Below are 21,701 nucleotides of genomic sequence, written 5' to 3'. Positions count from 1 at the left end.
TACTAGATGCATAAAATCAGTGGCAGTTGTGTGGCTAATCCTATACGGCTCCTTGAAAATGTAGGAGTGAGGAGCTAAGTGCACTGGGGACTGGTAGATAAATTATTCTGAATAATTTAACTGCTACTCAGTTTCTAAAGTGGAAACAAGGGGCTGTAACATCTGAATTTGAGAGTAAAGCCTTTCACTATATTCAGGGTATTTTGTTCATAGTTAGCTTTAAAAAGTAGTTTTTAGAGCATCCACTTTATCATGCAGGAACCATATCAGACATGCTAAGCAACGTAAGTCAAACCCATGTTTTAGATGATCAGTCCCTCAGCAAGCCTTCAACATGCTTCTGTAATGTGCTTGTGGCATAAGCAGAGGCTTCAAAACTGCATCCAAAACATGCCACCTGCTTTGAAACCATTATGTTCTTTAACACAAAAAATGCTAGCACAAACATGGCTTTTAGTTACCCATTTGCTCTGTGAACTTTCTTTTTAAAAAAGTCTTATTTAAACTAATGCTGTGATGTAGACATTGCTACGTACGTGTCTATATACTCTGCAGCTTGCCATTGATATTTCTATGCCAGTAAAACATTAATGTGTAAATAGCATTATCTGAGCATGTTTGTTTCTGTACAGTAGATGATGAATTACTCTTGTACATACTTACAGTATAGAAATGTATGGCTGGTCCCACACTGGACTTGACCTCTTGTTTTCATTAATCAAATAATAGTCACAGTTTGTTTTAATTTTAACAGAATGTGGCCTGCTTTTATTATTTAAAAACAAAAATCTACCTAGGATGCAGAAATAAGATACTACTACTGTTTATTATAAAGTCCATTAAAACAATGCTTATGTCCTTCTTCCCAAGCAAAGGACTCAGCACAGTGATGAAAAGGAGGTAATTTGTCATTGGGGTAGAAAATGGGGCGTAACTATTTCTGTATCACAGTGAGTCCTGTTCAGTATGTTAGGAGTATGAGTTACTAGATCTGTTCTAGCTGTCATGTACTGAACTAAAAGAACAGGAGGACTTGTGGCACCTTAGAGACTAACAAATTTGAGCATAAGCTTTTGTGGGCTACAGCCTGCTTCATCAGATGCATAGAATGGAACATATAGTAAGAAGATATATACACACACACCCATACATAGAGAACATGAAAAGGTGCAAGTTGCCATACCAACTCTAAGAGGCTAATTAATTAACATGAGCTATTGTCAGCAGGAGGGGGAAAAAACTTTTGTAGTGATAATCAAGATGGCCCATGTACTGAACCATTTCTGGTACATATGTGGAAAATTAGTTTTCCTGCCCTTGGAAGCCTGGGAAGTTCCAAAAGATTTGTGGTCTCTGTGCTAGTGGTGGTGATAAATTCAACCTGGTCATTCTGAGATAGAGAATGTTATGCCCAAGCAAACTGTCATCAACTCTTAGGTACCACTGTTACAGAGGTTCGAGCAAACTTAGCAGCTGTTACAAGCCCAGTGTAAACACTGTGAAAAAGAGAAAAGCATATAGGCTCCAGTTCTGTACTAATAAAAACTGGGAAGGAAAATCAGTAAAGTAAACCTCTAATTCCACAATGCTTAGCCAAGAGGTAATATGGGCCTGAGGGGTAGGGGCAGTCCAGTAGATTTGACATTATATAGCATCTTGCTTCCCTTCATCAACTAGATAAGCAGTTAAATTCTTATATTGTACATCTTTTTAACTGATGTGCAGAAAATCTATTGGTGTAATCCATTGGTAGTGTTCTCACCTCTGGAGATTGTAGATTCAAATCCCACATGATAAAATGAGCTCATTAATGATTCTGAAGCCACTTCCTACAGTATATATCACTTCCTCAATGAGAAGTGTCCTCTTTAGAATGGAATATTAAACCAAGGTCCTGCCTATTGCTGAAAGTTAGAGATCCCATAACAACTTTTCCAAAAGAGCAGAATGTTCTCCAGGTTCCTGGGTAGCATTCTTTCAGCAAAACATGTCCCATATTCAGGCTGCTTCTGAGCCAATAATAGTTACCATATTTGACTATATAATCACTGGACTACTGGTGTTTTATCTCCTTGGCCCACAGTGAGATCTTGCGCATGAAGGGAAATAGATAAGAAACCATATTAGATGAAGTTGTGGTCCCCAGCTTCTTTCCTGAAAATAACCACAACCCTTCAGAGAAGTTAAAGTAAATTAAAATTACCATAGGCTCTTGCCATGCTGGTGGAACATTCGCTTTTGTGACTTACTAGGGTTTCAAACACCTGAAACTAAAAGCAAGAGGGCTATGTGTGACACATATTTCCCTTTAGTCAGTTCACCACCACAGCTCCCAGTTGAGAGAGAGAGAGTTGGTGAAGCAATATCCATTTGCAGTAGGCTATTCTGGAACTTTATGCAGCAATTGTAATAATGACAAACCTTTATCTAGAGAGAAGACATTTCCATTTACTTTTCACTTATATTGCCATCTTGAACTCATGTAATTCACAGCCTTCTTAGTGAAGCCACATGTGGGTTATGCATGATCATGGCTAACAAATTAAAACACAAGGTACAGTGCATTATAACTATTCCATACCAAAGAGGGGCCTTGTGTCTGCGGAATATATTCTATACTTGCCATTAGTATAATTAGGTACCTACCGATTGCTTATTTCCCAGTGATAGGTACAGTTGAAAGAAAACTCACATATGGCAAAACGCTTGTGTTTTTTACTTAGATGAAATGTGTACAAATTTACAATGGCTCCAAAAGGAATTTATTGGAATATTTGGCGGTATCCAATAGAAACCGTATTTGTTAATAGAATTAACATTTAGCAATAAAATCATTTGATCAAAGTGTGTGGCGCTCCCTAGCTGTCTCTCTTTGCATACAAAAAAAGACCAAACTGTTCAAAGCACACATGGGAGTAGTCTCTATACTGGAGCATGAAAACGTTCAGCATAATTTCCTGTGACTAAGATGTACAAAAAACAGACTTATGGTTGGTTAACGCCCATCTTTTCTCTTTGTTGTCTTTCCCACCCCTTCTGCTTGTCTCCACGTTCTGTTTGGCCTCATCTTGTAGCTCCAAAGGGAGGGGATTGTCTCTTCACTATGTTCTGTAAAGTACCTCACATTTGAGATGTGTGTAAATAATAAGGCAGCTAGACTGTTCGACAGGAGGCAGTGCAGCTGTTTGTCTCTCTGAAAAGAGATTATAAGTAAAAGGACATTTAAATAAGAGGCGATTTATTACTGTCATAAAGTACTTTTAATTTTAACCTACTGTTATAGGTTTGCTTTTATTCCTCTCCACTTAGTTTCCTAGAAGCTGTCAGCAATTTCCACTCTTCTGTATGTGTAGAGGACACAGTTGTATATGCAATGGGTCTTCCATTCAATACATAAACAACCTGAGAAAGCAGTAGTTCCATGGAAAAACTAATTTTGGTATCATGCATAAATATCGCATGTTAATATGTAAAACATGGAATTTACACTGAGTAATGTAAAGTCATGTGTGAAAATATTAAACAATAAAAGGACTATGTGAACAAAGGAAGTTGGATAAAAAGAAACATCTTGTAACTGACTTGACTAATGCTAATAAACTCTGTGGAGCTTAGTGGCTGATATGAATGTGAGGAGAGAATTAGCACTCTTGAAAAGAACCATTTTATTTATCTTCAGTGTCCCAGCCTTAGAAACACCAAATCTTATATTTTTCTCCACCTCCATGCTTTATGTATAAGAAAAACTAGTTAAAATAAGATAAACCTAATGGTGCTGCTCTTGCTCCCATTTAAGTCAATGGTGTTGGCCTCGGGATGTGATGTGACAGTATTTTTAAAATAATGGTGTTGCATTTTAATTTCTGCTACTCTCATGTTGTGTATGTTTTCAGGGTTGACTTCTGCACTGGAGCCTCGTTTGTGTTTCACTTAAGTTTGAAATATTAGAAGCTATGGCAAAAGAATGCCTAAAGAACTGCTGCAAAGGGTGTTTCTACGTGGAGAAGGAAAAGAGTGACTGTGAGTTCCACACCATAATAATAAACATGCCTGTTAATAGTTTTGAAATTGAAGCTTCATTAATACTTCCTGGGGATAAAATGCTAAATCATCCACTTCTTTTGGATTAACTCGAATTATTTTACAGCATCCAAACTATAGCCTCGATTTGAATATTAGTATATGCTGATTAACATTATTAATCAGGGACGGAAAAAAGACAATTGTACAAAGTCTGCAGCTTGTTGTATTTGGCCCTGAAATACTAGCAAAAACCAAAACCATTGTTACACCAAGGGTCATGTAAAGGTCTTACCTCTCAAATAACAGGCTAGAATGCAGTGCTTTACTTTCTGCAAGCTTGTAATCACAGCTTTCAATTGGTATAGTGTATTAATCACTTTTCCTACTGGATCATGATACACTGTGTGGTGAAGTCTTGTGAGAACTCAAGTGAAAGCAAGGTGCTTATTACAATAAAGTCTGGGTGGCAACACATTTTGGGCCAGTACAAATGCTTCCAGAATCAGTAAACTTTCCAGTGCTGCTCCTATATGCAGTGACCGTAAGGAAACCCTGTGAATCCTTGATCCTGTTAAACACAAAAGATCTCTTCAGACTGAATGCACTTTATTTTTTTTAACAGTTTCCATGGAGAAGGAATCTGAAGCTGCAGCCAAAAACAGGCAAAGCATTGTGGAGAAACCTCCATTGTCTTCTGTGTCAGTGAAGCGTCAAGTTGGCTGTTCTGAGGATTATCTCCTTGCGAAACTGCCATCGGATGGCAGGGAGGTCCCATTTGTGCTCCCTCAGCTTAAACTAGCTTACATACAACCCAAGAACCTTGGCAGTTCGTCGCACGTTGGGGGAATTCAAGGTAAATTTAAAAATCATAATAGTGAAATAGCGCCAAAAAAACCCAGCAGAAAAATGACAGCATTTCATTAGATATTTTAATTAGGTCTTTGCCCAAGCGATGTAAATCGGACCAGTCTCTAGATCGGGGTGGGCAAACTTTTTGACCCGAGGGCCACATCGGGGTTGTGAAACTGTATGGAGGGCCAGGTAGGGAAGGCTGTGCCTCCCTGAATAGCCTGGCCCCTATCTGCCCCCTTCCTGCCCCCCCTCTGAGCCCCCGACCCATCCAACCCCACCTGCTCCTTGTCCCCTGATCACTCCCTCCTGGGATCCCTCACCCCTAACTGCCCCCCGGGATTGCACCCCCTATCCAACCCCCTCTGCTCCCAGTCTCCTGCCTGCCCCAACCCCTATCCACACCCCCACCCCCTGGGACTCCCACACCTATCCAACCTATCCTGTCCCCTGACTGCCCCCCGGGACCCCCTGCTCCTTATCTACCCCCCACTCCCCACCTCCTTACCATGCCAGAGCCAGCCACGCCACCCGGGAGGAGCGGCGGGCCAGAGTGCTGGCGTCACGGCAAGCTGAGGCTGTGGGGAAGGGGGGACAGCTGGGGAGGGGCCGGGGGCTAGCCTCCAGGACTGGGAGCTCAAGGGCTGGGCAGGACAGTCCCGTGGGCTGGATGTTGCCCACGGGCCATAGTTTGTCCACCTCTGCTCCAGATGCTGGTTTGGATTCCAATGCTTCCCAACCTCCCTGCCTAACCAAAATTTGAAGGTAGGTCCAGGAATTTTGGTTTTAGACACTCTGTTTCTAATGTTTAAACTAATTTTATCCTGGCACTATAGCAAAATGAGGGTTTGGTGTTTTATTTTGGCTTTTTTCACATTCTTAGTAAAAATCCATGCATCTAGAAATTAGGTAATAGTTAATATATAGATCCCAGAAACTGCTGTTCAGCCATTGTTACATCTTGGGGAAATCAAAGATGCTGCATGCCCCTTCTGTAAATATTCATGGCAGATTCTGAGATTAAGAATTTCTCCAGAAGCCCAGTCTCCTACCTTTTTCCTCAGTCACTGCTCTCTTGCTCTCCACAAGAGCTGCTTTGAGGAAGACTTTCACAGTATGGAACCCACTCATTCTGCAAGATGAGAAATGTTCAAAGTCGATATCAATCAACAAAGCCCCCCAAGTCTCAAGTTTCACGCAGAGTAGAGAAGGACACCTTTTTTGCAGGTAACTTGTTTTCCTCCAGCAGTGTGAAAAGGCAGTTCTGTAAGGTCTTGGAGACCAGAAAAGGCCGAAGACATCCACACCAGCCAAACTTCCCATGTAAGGAATGGGGTGCTGAGACTCACCAGCAGCAGTAGTGACTCAGTGGCTTTCTCTCCAAGCAATGATCAGTGTGTGCCAGCATTTACAAGTTACCACACAGCTCTCCAAAGCAAGCACATTTATTTTAATGACACAAGCGCACAGAGAAAACCATAAAATGTCCTATATACCTACTAAACTTGTCAGGAATCACGCATCTTCCATGTGGAGAGTTCAGTAGGTGAATGGCCTTCCAACCTTTCAGCAGAATTGGAAGAAAAGAGGAGTGGTAGATACGCTGGAGGGCAGGGATAGGATACAGAGGGACATAGACAAATTGGAGGATTGGGCCAAAAGAAATCTGATGAGGTTCAATAAGGATAAGTGCAGGGTCCTTCACTTAGGACGGAAGAACCCAATGCACTGCTACAGACTAGGGACCGAATGGCTAGGCAGCAGTTCTGCGGAAAAGGACCTAGGGGTGAGAGTGGACGAGAAGCTGGATATGAGTCAGCAGTGTGCCCTTGTTGCCAAGAAGGCCAGTGGCATTTTGGGATGTATAAGTAGGGGCATAGCGAGCAGATCGAGGGACGTGATCGTCCCCCTCTATTCGACATTGGTGAGGCCTCATCTGGAGTACTGTGTCCAGTTTTGGGCCCCACACTACAAGAAGGATGTGGATAAATTGGAGAGAGTCCAGCGAAGGGCAACAAAAATGATTAGGGGTCTGGAACACATGGCTTATGAGGAGAGGCTGAGGGAACTGGGATTGTTTAGTCTGCAGAAGAGAAGAATGAGGGGGGATTTGATAGCTGCTTTCAACTACCTGAGAGGTGGTTCCAGAGAGGATGGTCTAGACTATTCTCAGTGGTAGAAGAGGACAGGACAAGGAGTAATGGTCTCAAGTTGCAGTGGGGGAGGTTTAGGTTGGATATTAGGAAAAAAATTTTCACTAGGAGGGTGGTGAAACACTGGAATGCATTACCTAGGGAGGTGGTAGAATCTCCTTCCTTAGAAGTTTTTAAGGTCAGGCTTGACAAAGCCCTGGCTGGGATGATTTAATTGGGGATTGGTCCTGCTTTGAGCAGGGGGTTGGACTAGATGACCTCCTGAGGTCCCTTCCAACCCTGATATTCTATGAAAGCTCACATCCATTTGCTGGATCAGAAAGTCTGTTTAAATTCAGCTTTTTATACCAAAAGCACAATTCTTATCTCCTAGTTGCTGGAGAACCCCGTTTGAGTGAATATATGTAAATCACATGTCAGGGAGTACCTCTCTGGTACTGTTCAGTCTTGGCAACTTACCTTAATCACGCCCTCGCCCCGGGAACTTGGAGGAGCTGTGCTAACCCTCCCCCATGAAGTAGAACAGTGGTGTGCAAACTGTGGGGCATGAAGGAACATCCGGGGGGCGAGTGGCAGCACCAAGCAGCTCGTGCCAGCCCCATGTGGCAGGGCCTGAACCATCCCCCACCAGGGACAGGGAGGGAGTGCCATCTCCACCCTGACTCACTGCAGGGGGCCACCTAGCCTGTGGGTCCATGGGCTGCACTGATTTCTGCTCCTGTCAGCCTCCGTGCCCAGCGCTGGCTCCACCCCCAGAGACTGTCACATGCACCTTCCCCCCCGCCCCCACTCTGGAAACCCGAGGGAGAAGGGGCAGATATTGGTCCTGCCCTAGGAGTGCAGCCTGGCTGCTGAGGAAGCCTTGGCTGTGTGGTAATGGAGGGGTGCCATGGACAGATTCCGTTAACGATAAGGGAAAGTTTGCTCGCCATTGGAGTAGAACACAATCCTACATAAACCATTCATAAATTTAATACAGTGGTCCCCAAAGATACTGCATGGGGTTGTCCTAAATTCCTTATTTTGTAAGCATAATGCTTTTGCAAAAGTATAGACCTTTAGACTTTTTTTTTTTTACTATACATCATGCTACTATCATGTGACTTCCTGCTTGCCACCCTCTTGCTGTTCTGCCCAGTTTTAAAAAGTGGTTTATTAAGCGGTACTTTTGTTCATTGGAGTCTTGGATCATTGTTTTCTGGAGAGCTCATGATAAGAAAAGTGTCTCTTCACAAATATGCCTCATGAGTAAGCATTTAATTTAAGCTTAAGTATAATTCTTACAGCAAATTAGAAGCTATGTCTTTCTGAAATGATTATGTTAATTTTTAGCAGTAAAACTGTCTATTTATATTTGGAAAGGACAAATAGCTTTTAAGAGTTGTGAAAGCTATTTGTGTTAAAGGCAAACTACTTTTTTTGGAAGATTTATTGAATTTAGAGAAATGTGCTACAATTCCTTCTTCACTATAATGTAATACTAACTAAAGCACTAGCATGTTAAAGAGAACCATTAGAGTACCATTTGATTTAGTTGAGGATTAGCCCTGCTTTGAGCAGGGGGTTGGACTAAGTGACCTCCTGAGGACCCTTCCAACCCTGATATTCTCTGATTCTACCTGATTTTCAGACTCTTGGTAAACAGCCATAACAGTCCAAACTCTGCTTTTAATGCAACACCATTTTCTATTATGCTTTGGCAAATTTTCTTTGCAAGGCTTGCAACAGTTTGTTTCTCATGGTCTTACATGAGAAGCTAAGCTAGCGAAAGGAAATATCAGTTTCTGACCGCATATGTTAATGTTAATATTCATCTAAATGGCTGAATGCTCTGAACTAACTTAACTTTCTTGTGTTAGTGCTTCCATCACACTTGAATTCCTGAATGATCATCTCTTTGTTACATATGATTCTTTTAGTTTATTCTCTGTTTTTTATTCATTCTGACACCACCACCTAGAGGAATGGATGGGGGGCTTTGATAAATAAAATGAAATGATGTCAATCCTTTTTTTACTGTTCTGTTTACCAAGACCTTAATATGTTGCCTGAACTCATTAGAAGGAGAGGAAAGAAAAGTAGGTCTAATGGACTGAGCTTGCAGCTGGGAGACAGGCGTTCTATGGTCTATTCCTGATTCAGCCAACAAGCGAGTGATCTTGGGCAAGTCCGTTTTACTTCTCTGTACTGATAGGTATCCTGTGGAAATTAAGCAAAGAGTATACAAAGCCACAGGCTATATTCTCTCTCCTTCCTAGACCCTCCTGAAGGTTCTGGGGCTACTATAGCAAAGTGGGACATCCCACTGGGATAGAACCAATGTGGAAGCACAGGTTCTCTGCACACATGGCCCAGTTTCCTTTGAATATTTGACTTGCTCTCAGTCTTTGGAACTATCTATGTATAAATCAGGTTAGGTTTATATTAAGGAACTCCAAGGGGTGTGTGTGCATGACTTCTCAATGTACAGTTTCAAATTTGTGCCAGTAATTCCTAAGAGTGCTGAAATCTGACATAACCTGTTAGTTTTTCCTAAGCAGGTAGCAAAGTATCCTTTGCCTGAAAGACATGTTGCTTGCTTCATGAACCATGGCAATACGTTCATTAACTGCTAAGACTCTTACATGTGGTTTATGTTGTGTTTCACAGGATCTGCCAGAGCCTTTGTTGGTGACAGGAAAACAGAACTTTCCAATATATACCAGCAAGGACCCCATGGTGATGTGGTGTATAATCCATTCTATAGGCAGCAGCATATTTCACCGGATCTGACTAGGCGCTTCCCAGAAAAATCAGATGTGAGATTATATGGATCAGGTAAGAACTCATCCTGTTCTCTCTCCTTTCTGACCAGAAGGTTTAAATGCAGGAGAACGCGCACACTGGGAATATGGGGTATGTCTGAATACAGCAATTCTCAAACGGTGATCTGTTGGTCACAGAACTAGCTGGTCATCCAGTACTGGTTCCTCCTTCTTGTTCCCAACTACTCTGCTTGCTTCGTGCCTCTTCATGGCCTAAAACACCTCATATACAATCTTTGGTACACACTAAGAAAATATTTGACACTTGATCTTTAATATTAATAAACCTGAGAGCAAGTACTATTGTTCACTAGACACTTAAGTGAAAGAGTTGAGACTATTTATTATTGGAGCAACTTCTGTTGGTGAAAGAGACAAGCTTTCAAGCTTACACAGAGCTGAAGAAGAGCTCTATGTAAGCCTGAAAACTTATCTTTTTTCACTAACAGAAGTTGTCCCAATAAAAGATGCCAACAGTGATGAGTACTGTCTTTAACCATTTCCAGCTAACCAGGAGACTCTGCTCTTCTCAAATGAGGACCTTGCTATTGTGATATCACACTTTGTTGCCTCCCAATTAAACTATTTCAACACAATCTACCTGAAGTTATATGTAGATGTAACAGGAGAACTGCATTATTAATGACTTTATATACATTTTTCCCTTGCAAGGTTTCTGCCACCTCTTTCAAAATCTAGCTGGTACTCTCCTAAGCCTGCTGAGCTGCAGCACCTAGAAGTGCCACTGTGTTGCATGCTTGTGAACTTAAAACTAGAGCTTGTTTAAAAAATGTAGAAGGGAAAAATTATTTTTGAAATTTTTCACTTCATAGGGTTCAAAATAAAGAGCTTTAAAAATGGGTTAATCAAAATTTGGTTTTTTATAAAATGAAATTTCACGAAATTTTAAATTGTGGTTACCAATTGTTTGTGAACGTTTTTGGTTTTGGAAAAAGCCACTCTTTTGTCAGTCTATTCATCTGAAAGATGTCAACCATCTGTACTAGAAATATACTGTAAATATGCCATCTTCAAAACGTCCAACTGATTTGTAATCCTTTTCTTTGGCTAGAAGAGTAAACAGCTGGATAACAGTTTCCCAATAGTTTCCCTCTGTTTTGCATATGGATTATATTTCAGTAAATTATATTTTCACTTTTTATTGAATCAAGTTATGGGCTTGCCTCAGCTCATTTGCTTCCATTACATCAAAACTGTGTTTCAAGGGCTTGCTTGTTTCTGTAACACAGTATTTCTGTATAAGATTTTATAAACAGACCAGAAGTCCTGTGTCTCTCTTTGAAACAAAGAAAGATAATTTGGAAGTGATCCCAGACTGACAGATCTTCACTAAAATGTATCTGATTACTGTTATTGCTTTCCCCTCCCTCCTTCAAGCCAAGTCAGAACTATTTTTTTCCTTTTTGCTTCTCTTTCTCCCTCTCAGGAAGAGCATTACTCTGTCATGACAGCTCATACTAAGCAAAACTGATTATTTCCATTTGGAGGTAGTGAGGAGGCAACTGAAATCGACAACATCCAAATTTTCATTGCGTCCTCCTTTTGAACTGTGAATAATGGAAATCTCTTGAAATATTGGAAAATACAGACCAAGCAGTAAGGAAACCAGTGCAGCGTGACAAGTGGCCTTCTAGTAGGTTTAAAATCGGAGATTAGTCAACATGGTGGAGTTAGAGGTATTTGCAGGCCTCTTGAACACTGATGTTGGGATGGAGTTGAAAAGCTTCTGAAAAACAGTGACAGTAACTCACCCATGTTGAGGTGTATTTTCTGTTATCAATGTTGGGGTATTTGGCTGGTGCACAGCCTCTCTGCATGGCTTCTGGGCAAAAAAGGATGCCAACGGTGATGAGTACTGTCTTCAACCATCTCCAGCTAGCCAGGAGACTCTGCTCTTCCTCTCAAATGAGGACCTTGCTATTGTGATATAATACACTTTTTTTTTTTGTCACCTCCCAGTTAAACTATTGCAACTTGATCTACCTGAAGTTAAATGTAGATGCAATATGAAAACTGCACTGTGAAGCAGTCTGCCCATTTAGCAAGAAAGGTTGATGATAAATTACCTCACTGGTTCTCTGTGCCAGTATGGCCTCCAGGCTGACTTTATAGTCCTAGTTCTAATCTACAAAACGCACTAGGAACTGGACAGTTGAGATCAGTTTCCCATCTGTGACCCAGCAACACAATTATGACCTACAGGGACACTGCAGCAAGCACAGCCAAGGATAAGACTCCTGGGTGTAGAAGACAAAGCATTCGTGGTGATGAGACCCTTGTTGTGGAAAACCTTAACTAAGGAGGTCAGCCTGAACCCCAACCCTGACCAGATCTAAAGATAAGACCCATTTCTTTGCTAAGGCATTCCATAAGCAATGCTACTTCCTGCCATTAAGGAGAAGAGAGAAGTGCATGAAGAAATAAGGAGGCAGAAGGGGAAGTCAGTTTTTGGTATTTGGCACATAGGTATTTCTAAGGCATCTATCATTTCCCTTTTTCTGGTTATATATGTAGTTCTGTATATTGCTGTTTGATCTTTTAAAATTTGCAGGATGTGTGCAATGCAGTAGAGTCAACTTTGCTGCTGAAACCTTAGCTCTTGCACTTCCTTATTGCTTACAGTGTGAACTATGCACACTTGTGCATGTAGCCTGACTGGATTTGCAGAGCACCTAAAGGCTTCTTGAATTTAATAGTAAAATAAAAGCTGAAAAAACTTCTGGAAATTCTCATTTCCTTATGTCTCTTTCTTAGTGATTTATTCTTAAGTTATAAATAGAGCTGGGCATTGTTTTTTCAAATGAAAAGCTTTCTCATCCAGCAATGGGCTCTTTTTTCCTCCCCAAAACAAAATTCATAAATCACTGACTCTTTCAGTCAAAACTCCAGCATTTTTACCAAAAAGGGGTACAGAAAATGATTTTTAAAAATGAAAGGGAGCTGGGTCTTAACTTTTCAAAATGGAAACATCATTGCAATTTTTCATGATTCCTCCCACCCCCTAGGCACTTTTAATGAACTATCTCTTAAGGGTTATATTAACTTGCTCAGCAAAAGCCACAGACACGTTTTTTTTTTTTTTCCTGCTCCAGGTGTGAGCTGTCACTAACCTAGACTTTGTTTTGTAGCAAAGTGTATTTTATGCTGTAATTAATATCACTATGAAAGTTATTTTTCATGCCCTTTGCAGTTACAATGTGTAACCCTGTAGTTAATATATTAAAAATTGCAGTGATTTGGGATTGGCTCTGGAGTGTGCGCGCTCTACTATGCAGAACATCCACATGCACCTAAATTGTTACGAGTGTTTTCAAACCCGTAATTGTTTGGCTCAAGACTGGGTGAAAGAAGCAAGTTTAGGGATGGACAAACATCTGATTAATTTGGCTTTGAATCTGGCATTTACTAAGAACTACTTTCTCCTCTTTTCTTTTCCTGCCAATAAAAATGTTAATGTTATTCCTGCTGTTCAAAGTGAATATGTTTGTCCCTTTCTGTTTCAGTTTGTGATTTAAGGAGTAGCACACTTCCTGGATCACCTGGTTTAAGCCATTCCCTGTTTGATCTCACAAATCCACCCCATCGTGTCATCCAGGTGAGTTCTTTTAATAACTTAGGCTATACCCAGCACTCATTTTCTTTTGTGTACCTGTGCCTGATACCATCACAGTTCAAGAGTAAACATTTTAAGGGCCATTCTGATGTGCAGTGGAAGAGCTTGAGGAAAAAGTTCAAAATAGTAAATAATTTCACTAGGTTTTTTCCTAATCCCTCCCTTCTCCCCCACAGTATAGTTGGGAAACTTGAGTCAGTTGGTTATCAGACGAGAAGCTGGATATGAGTCAACGGCGTGCCCTTGTTGCCAAGAAGGCAAACAGCATTTTGTGCTGTATAAGTAGGAGCATTGCCAGCAGATCGAGGGATATGATCATTCCCCTCTATTTGGCATTGGTGAGGCCTCATCTGGAGTACTGTGTCCAGTTTTGGGCCCCACACTACCAGAAGAATGTGGAAAAATTGGAAAGAGTCCAGCGGAGGGCAACAAAAATGATTAGGGGGCTGGAGCACATGATTTGAGGAGAGGCTGAGGGAACTGGGATTATTTCTTCTGCAGAAGAGAAGAATGAGGGGGGATTTGATAGCGGCTTTCAACTACCTTAAAGGGGGTTCCAAAGAGATAAATCTAGGCTGTTCTCAGTGGTGGCAGATGACAGAACAAGAAGCAATGGTCTCAAGTTGCAGTGGGGGAGATTTAGGTTGGATATTACGAAAAACTTTTTTGCTAGGAGGGTGGTGAAGCACTGGAATGCGTTACCTAGGGAGGTGGTGGATTCTCCTTCATTAGAGGTTTTTAAGGTCAGGCTGGGATGATTTAGTTGGGGATTGGTCCTGCTTTGAGCAGGGGGTTGGACTAGATCACCTCCTGAGGTCCCTTCCAACCCTGATATTCTATGATTCTAAGTATAAGCAGCTGGGGTTCCCTGTCTTGCACTTCCCTTGCAAAGTATAAAACTGGACAGTGGGGTGATGTAAGGAGTTAGTTTTCCATTGGTGCAGCAGGAAATAAAGATCTTACTAATTCCCATTTATGCAAATGGGAAAAAACCTTCATGCATCAGTAGGGGAAAAAAATCAATGCCAACTGTGAATGCATTTTATGTTTAAATCCCACCTCCAAGGAATTCCGCACTACCAGCTTCAAGGAGTTAGTAAGGAATGAGAGAACTTCAATTTACATCCTCCCAATTATCAGTGTGTCCCATCTTTTATGATCAGAACTTGCTGGGCTCTTTGTCACACTCACCACTAAAGAGGCATTTTCTTTGCAGAGATATGATTCAGTCTCCAGTGTACCCAGTAGTACCTCCTCGAAGAAGGATTCGCAAGGCAGTAACAGGAGCCTGGGTAATAATTGTTTTGTAATCAGCAATGGAATAGTTTCCTTTACACAGTGATATCTAAAATATTACTGCATGACTGCAGACAGTGATTTTTATGGAGTGGTATCGAGGAGCAAAACAATTGGTGGGTAGTTTGTAACTTGAAGTGTAAGATGCCTACTTTACTCAGTCCTCCATCTGCAGCTTTCCTATTGAAAGAGATTGAACATGGGATTTTTAAGAGCACCTTAGTGATCCAAGGTATGGAGATGCTGTAATTGCACCGTGTGTGATTAAAGCTAGCTAAATTGGCAAAGCTGTGGCAGCACAAGCTTCAGCATGGGCTAGCCCTGTGAGTAATTACCCAGAGGTCCAGGCGTGCTTGTACAGCCCCTGCTGAAGCATGTGTTGCCACAGCTTCACTGCTCCAGGATCTGAGCTAGCTAGATTAAAGCTAACTCGGGTATGTCAGCTCAAGCTGTAGTTGCAACCTGTGATCTACAGTATAGATCTACCGATAGGAGCACAAGTTTTAGTGCTCTGGAAAATCCCACCCTGAGTTAACTCGCTGGTTAATTAGGATATTAGTCAACTCTGTTGAGGGCAGGGGGAAAGGGAAGTATCATGGTAATAGCTCTGGTCCTTTCTCCTCCTCTTGTAATGGAGAAACTTGCAATCCAATACCACTATTATTGTTGAAACTGATAGTGGAATACTCTATACAGTTCTGGTGTAAACATTTTTAAAAAGGATGGTGAAAACCTGGAGAGGGTGCAGAAAAGAGCCACAGAAATGATTTGAGGATTGGAGAAAATGCCTTTGTAGTAAGATACTTAGAGCCCAATTTGTTTAGTTTATGTAAAAGATTGAGAGGTGACTTAATTACAGTGTATAAGTAAGGCTGCAATTTTGTCACAGAGGTTGCGGAAGTCACAGAATCCGTTACTTCCAGAGACCTCCATGACTGCAGTCTTGGGGTGGTAGGGCTGGAGCTGTCAGCTGGGGTGCCCCCCCTGCAGCTCCCTGGCCACCGCAGGCAGTGGGGAGCCCCAGTAGCGATGGGTGCGGGAACCTTCTCCCTCCCCATTTTTTTGCAGATATTTTCAGTAAAAGTCACCAACAGGTCATGGGCTCCCATGAATTTGTCTTTATTACCCGTGACCTGTCCATGACTTTTTCACTAAAAATATGTGAGACAAAATCTTAGCCTTTATGTATAAAGTACATTCATGGGGAGAAAATACCAGCTAGTAAATGTCTCTTTAGTCGAGCAGAAAAAGGCATAACAAGAACAAATGGCTGAAAGCAGAAGCCAGACCAATTCAAATTAGAAATAAGGCACAGAATTAACAGTGAAGGTGATTAACCACTGGAACAGACTACCAAGATAAGTGGTGGAGCCTCTGTCTCTTGATGGCTTCAAATCAATACTAGTTGCATTTCTGGAGGATATGTTTTAATCAAATATACATTATTAGGCTGAATACAGGGCAAATGGGTGACATTTAATGCCCTGTAATATACAGGGAGTCAAATTGAAGATCTATTGGTCCCTCCTGGCCTTAAAATCTGAGCTGAGATATTTCAAACTCATTTTGAGAGTTTTAAAATGTGCAGGTCACAAAACTGAACAGCATCCCAGCTTTTCAGAATGGGCTGGAAGATACTGCAAGGCTTTTAAAAAGACTTGTTGGCTTTTTCCCCAGATACCATTACATTATCAGGTGATGAACGAGACTTTGGAAGAATGAATGTGAAACTGTGTTATGTTCCTTCTGCAGAACAGATCTGGATCACAATCTTGCATGTAAGAGAATATTGCTGGGCTTGTATAACTGACTCAAATGGAGACTTTATTGTACTTAGTAATCTGTGGCATCAGTTCTCCCAGCTAGACTGGACTCTTTTTCTTCTGTAAAAGTATCTCAGAACTGAAGTATCAAAATATACCCTCAGTTTGGCCTAAATGTGATACACCTTTCCTTGCTTCTTTCAAGATGTCATCTCCTCCTGGATTCTTACTGTTTTAATCACTAATGGACTTCTTTCTGCCATGGTTAAGGCCGTGAGTTTGTCACAGAGGTCATGGAAGTCAGATTCCATGACTTTCCCAGACATCCGTGACTTCTGCAGTGGCCGGTGTGACTCCAGTTCCCAGCCAATGGGAGCTGCAGAGCCAGCGCTTGGGGTGGGGGCAGGGTACAGAGCTAGGAGCTGAGGGAGGGACATGTCGCCGCTTCTGAGGAGCTGCAAGGAGCCGGGTAGAGAGCCTGTCTACCCCACCACAGCAGGGGGTCCCGGGCTATGGGCTGCCCCCATCCCGAGCACTCACGGCATCCCTGCCCCCACCCCCCAAGATTTAGTCAGAGGTATATAACAAGTCATGGACAGATCATGGGCCATGAATTTTTGTTTACTGCCCATGACCTGTCCCATGACTTTTACTAAAAATACCTGTATCTAAAACGTAGCCTTAGCCATGGTTTGTCCTTCTGGATAGTATGACTGCTTGTGGAGTAAGGTAGTGTGCAAGAGTGGCAGAATCAGGCCCTGTGTGATTGCTTTGCTCTTGAAATAAGATGCAGTGAAGCAATGTTTAATTCTGCCAATACTTCAGTGGCAAAACTACAACACCGGTATATTTTGGGATGTAACTTCTTGTGGCTTTTCTATTTGCATGTGCAGCAAGTGTTTATATAATTCCATGAACTGTGAATGATGTTGCAGTAGTGGAATTTTGAATAGCCACGGACCCTGCAACTTTGCATGGAACAATACACGCTGCCTTAAGGGCATTTTCCTCACTGACTACTATTGTAATGTCATATCATTAATTCACTAAAGTTTCCTGGATAGCTATTCTACCTTGCTGCAGAAATTGATTGTCAAATACTTCAAAAATTAAACTCTAAAGCAACATGGACATCACACTTGCTCTGATTTACCTTAAAAATATATCCTGAAGCTTTTTCCTTATGCCATACAGTAAACAAGAATGTGTGCTTCTATGTTAGCCTAAAGCAAGGGGATTTTGCTGTCTAAAGTGACTTTGTTTTCAATGCTGTAGTGCAAAGATCTGAGCTGGCCTTCTAGTTGTGGAGAAAATCCTTATATTTCTGTCAAAGGAATTCTGATGCTGCCTAAGCCAGTGCAGTTCAAATCTTCAGCCAAAGAAGGTTCCAATGTAAGTGGTGGCAGAAAAACATCAATATATATTTTTTCCCAGCAAATGTAAATTATTTTGATCCTGTTTCTACTTCATTCATTTTCTTTGCACCATGTTTTCCATAAGAATTGTTTAGTGTCAGGACATTATCATTATAGGCTTCTAAGAGGTTAAAAAGGGGAAAATCTTGTTTCTCTCGCCATTCCTCTTCTTCATCCACCCGCTTTTTGCAGGTGTAGAAAATGCTGAAAAACAGCAGAATTGTTGTGGTCCTGTTCCTGCTCCGAATGTGGAGATGGAGTTCGAGTGACAGGGGACTAAACCATAGAGCACTGATCTGCAGTGCCTTTCTCTGCAGCAGTTCAGAAGAGAGGTCAGGAGAAGTGTAGGCACGTGGCCAATGGGTGCGGTTGTTACATATATCCACTAGCTAAGACACTACCTTGGAGTGTGTACACGGCTCTCGTGGTTCTCCTCATGTTGGCTCTGGCTTGGGGAGCAAAGTGGAGGTTTCAGTTCACCCCTATCTCTGCACAGGTCCCCTTGCAAACCTGTTAACTCTGCCTCTGTACAAAGAACAAGAATTTGGCTCGAAGTGTGACAATTAACAGTACACTTCGGAAAATATGAACTAGTATTGGGGGGAAGTGAAGAGGCAAGACATGATTATCTTTGTAGGCAGTGTTGTCATAGTTGTATCAGTCCTAGGATATTAGAGAGAGAAGGTGGGTGAGGTAATAGCTTTTATTTACTCCTGGGAGAATTCTGTGCCACTGCACACAGGCAGAATTCATGTTATCTGCAGATTTCTTTGTTTCCACGCAGAAAAACGACCCCTGACAGGAAAGGAAAGGGCAGCCACAACAGTAGTCATGCACCCTTCCCCGGCAGTGCAGGCACATCGGTTCAGGCGCCCAGAGCAGCCAGTAGAGACGTAAACCACAAGCGGGGGAAGCGGGGGCGGGCAGGGGTGTGTGTGTGTGTGTGAGAGAGACAGACAGACATTCTGTCCCTCTCGCTTGCTATTGCAGCACACTCTGAGGGGAGGGGTAGGCGTGGGGGACGTAGGCATGGGGCAGGCTCTATCCCCTCAGGCAGAGCAGAATGTAGCAGCCTGTCTTAGTGAATTCCCCCCAGAGTATAAAACAGATGTAAAAGTTTTAAGGCTCCTTTACATTGCCAGAGTAGTGTAAAGGAGCCTTATTGTAAAGGATAGTGTGGCCTTATAAATGCTTATGGTGCTTTAGTGATTAGAATTGGTCTAAATTTTTGTCCTGAAAAAATTTCCTATCAAAATGTGCTCCATGAACTGTTTGCTGCTGACCTTTCTGGAGATCGTCAGTAGCCAATATAAATTGAGTTTCATTTCCTAGCCCTCACTTGCTCTTCGGTTGCCTGTGAAGTAACACTGAGCATGTGGCTGCATATATTTGTTGACTAATGCTTAGAAGTAAAGGGTCAAACCTAGCTACATTACTAGTAGGCAAAGGGGGGTTGGAGATTTCCTCCCATTCTCCATCCATTGTATTGTAGTTTAAATAAATTACCAAAATGATTGAAACCGGCGTGATTATTTTGCATTAGTTTGAGAAATGAAATGTGCAGAATTTTAAAATATTGTGAGCAGAATTTTTAATTGTTTGGCACAGAATTCTCCCAGGAGTATTTTATTGGACCAACTTCTGTTGGTGAGAGAGACAAGCTCAAAGGAAACCTGCATGCCACTTTCAAAAGACAAGCCATGGAACTTAAATTCATAACTCTGCTAGACACTAAAAATCATGAACTGAACAGAGACACTGGATTTAGGGCTTATTACAACAACCTATAATCCACTAGCAACTCCCCCTACGCCAGGTTCTTTCCCACCCCCTTCCTTTTTCCCTTATGATTGGAGGTGTTATCATTTGGTGCCTTGAATTGGGGACTATCATTTGGTGCCTTAAATGGGCTACTTCACCTGGAATGGTCCCTTGAAATCTGTGTTAACTACTTATGTTAAACAATCTGGTCCACCTTATATGTAGCTGTGACACTCTGAGAACTTTCCCCAGTCCTGAAGAAGAGCTCTGTGTAAGCTCAAAAGCTTGCCTCTCTCACCATGACTATCTTTGGTGACATTTGATTATTAAAATTGGGCATGAAGGGAGAAAGTGGCATAGTTTGAAATGTTACCCGATACATCTAGATCATCCCAACCCTTCTGGAGAAATGTGCAATTTAACCCTTTTTCTGAGTTCCCTTCTCCCTGCTTCTTTGTACAAATATGAATTGGGGACTGTATCATTTGGTGCCTTAAATTTTACTCTGCATTTCTCAAGTGTGGGGGTCCTACTGGCTGATTAATGACCGAGCGTCCACTTCAACCTGTCAGGAGGGTTCCTTTTCTCTTTAAGAGCTACACGAATTTAGGCCTGTCTTTCTCTCACCTTGCTTGTGCAAAGGGGTTAGAAATCCTAAAGTTAGGGGCCTACTTTGTGGAAGCCAATCCCCAAACTCCTACTGACTTCTGTGAGAGCATAATGATATGTTGTGGTACCATCTAGAGGCCAACTGAGAATAGGACCCCACTGTGCTGGGCACTGGATAGGCAGAGTAGTAGGTAGTCCCTGTCCTGAAGGATTCATAGTGTAAAAGAGAGGTCAGACACCTGGAAGGAGTCAGAGGTGTAACATACAAGCAGAGGAATGGTTTGTAAACATCCATGTTGGTGCCACAATGTCTTTGTTTGCTTTTGTTGTTGAATTCCTTTTGGGGGGTTGGTAAGGAGGGGATTAACTATACAGAAAGTCATCAGAGATGGTAAAGACAGGTGGGGCAGAGAGGGGAGTGTGGAGGGCAGGTGGAGTGAGGCTGAGGTGAAAAGAATGAGAGAGATGGGGTGGGAGGCATTAGCGCAAACAGCCAATCGGCACCAGGCAGAGAATGTCCTCACTGAGAACTTTGTAAGGCTCTGTCTTCACTGCCAAAAAAGGTGTGTTTTTTATGATGAGATAACCAAGGAGTTTTAATTTTCTCCTAGAATTTTACAGTGAGACTTGGTGCATGTAGTTTTTACTGCAGTGATCACACGATTGGTCTCTCACGTGCAGTTGACCTTGCCTAGTTACACTGCAGTTAAAAATCCAGAGCGTTGTCTCCATTAGGATTTTACACGAGATAGGTAGTCCATGTTAGTTATCTAGCTATAAAAGAACACCTCTTTAGGTAATAAAGACACAGCCTAAGAATATCTCCAATTACACCTTTTGTAGGACTCAGAATTTTTTTTTTCCTGGGTTTCATGCTGTATAGGGCTCTTTATTGTTTTGATTGTACTGTTCTATTACATATGTGTCCTTTCTTCTAGGACATTGAATTCATGGAAACCTTTGTGTTTACTATCAAATTGCAAATTCTGCAGACTGTAAGACTAGTGTTTAAAATCCAAACTCAGACTCCCCGGAAGAAAACAATTGGAGAGTGTGCCCTGCCACTACGAGAGCTCAATTCACAGGAATCAGATCATTGGCTGGATATAATGCCTGCTTCCAAAGTTTCAGTAAGTGACTGATCACCAGTTACACACCATATACCATGGTAGCTAGTGTTATCACATACACTAGAAAGAGAGCTGAAAATTAATGGGAAGAAAAGTAAAATCACAAGTATAAGGCTAATTCTAGAAATATGAGTGTTATAATGAATATCTTCCTTCACTTTGTATTTCATTCCAAAAGACTTTACAACTGTACACTTTTTATAACTAAGCTCCTGAAACTCAGCTGCTTCTGAGGTGAAGGGCTGCAACCAGGTGTTACACAGA

The 21,701-nt window shown here is 41.8% G+C and overlaps 1 protein-coding gene across 1 annotated transcript in view; it reads left to right on the top strand.

Annotated features, from left to right (window-relative positions):
• The window catches only part of TC2N (tandem C2 domains, nuclear), a 47,262-nt gene that overhangs the window by 16,868 nt on the left and 8,693 nt on the right, over window positions 1-21,701 (top strand). The window contains exons 2-9 of the mRNA XM_074956125.1: window positions 3,894-4,020; window positions 4,646-4,876; window positions 9,675-9,842; window positions 13,354-13,445; window positions 14,680-14,755; window positions 16,437-16,537; window positions 17,798-17,914; window positions 21,246-21,437. Coding sequence (XP_074812226.1) covers window positions 3,954-4,020; window positions 4,646-4,876; window positions 9,675-9,842; window positions 13,354-13,445; window positions 14,680-14,755; window positions 16,437-16,537; window positions 17,798-17,914; window positions 21,246-21,437 — 1,044 coding nt within the window. The 5' untranslated portion in view covers window positions 3,894-3,953. The remainder of the gene's footprint in view (window positions 1-3,893; window positions 4,021-4,645; window positions 4,877-9,674; window positions 9,843-13,353; window positions 13,446-14,679; window positions 14,756-16,436; window positions 16,538-17,797; window positions 17,915-21,245; window positions 21,438-21,701) is intronic.

This window comes from Natator depressus, chromosome 6 (genome assembly GCF_965152275.1).
Source record: "Natator depressus isolate rNatDep1 chromosome 6, rNatDep2.hap1, whole genome shotgun sequence".
Classification (NCBI taxonomy): Eukaryota; Metazoa; Chordata; order Testudines; family Cheloniidae; genus Natator; species Natator depressus.
This window is presented reverse-complemented; position numbering and strand designations above follow the sequence as displayed.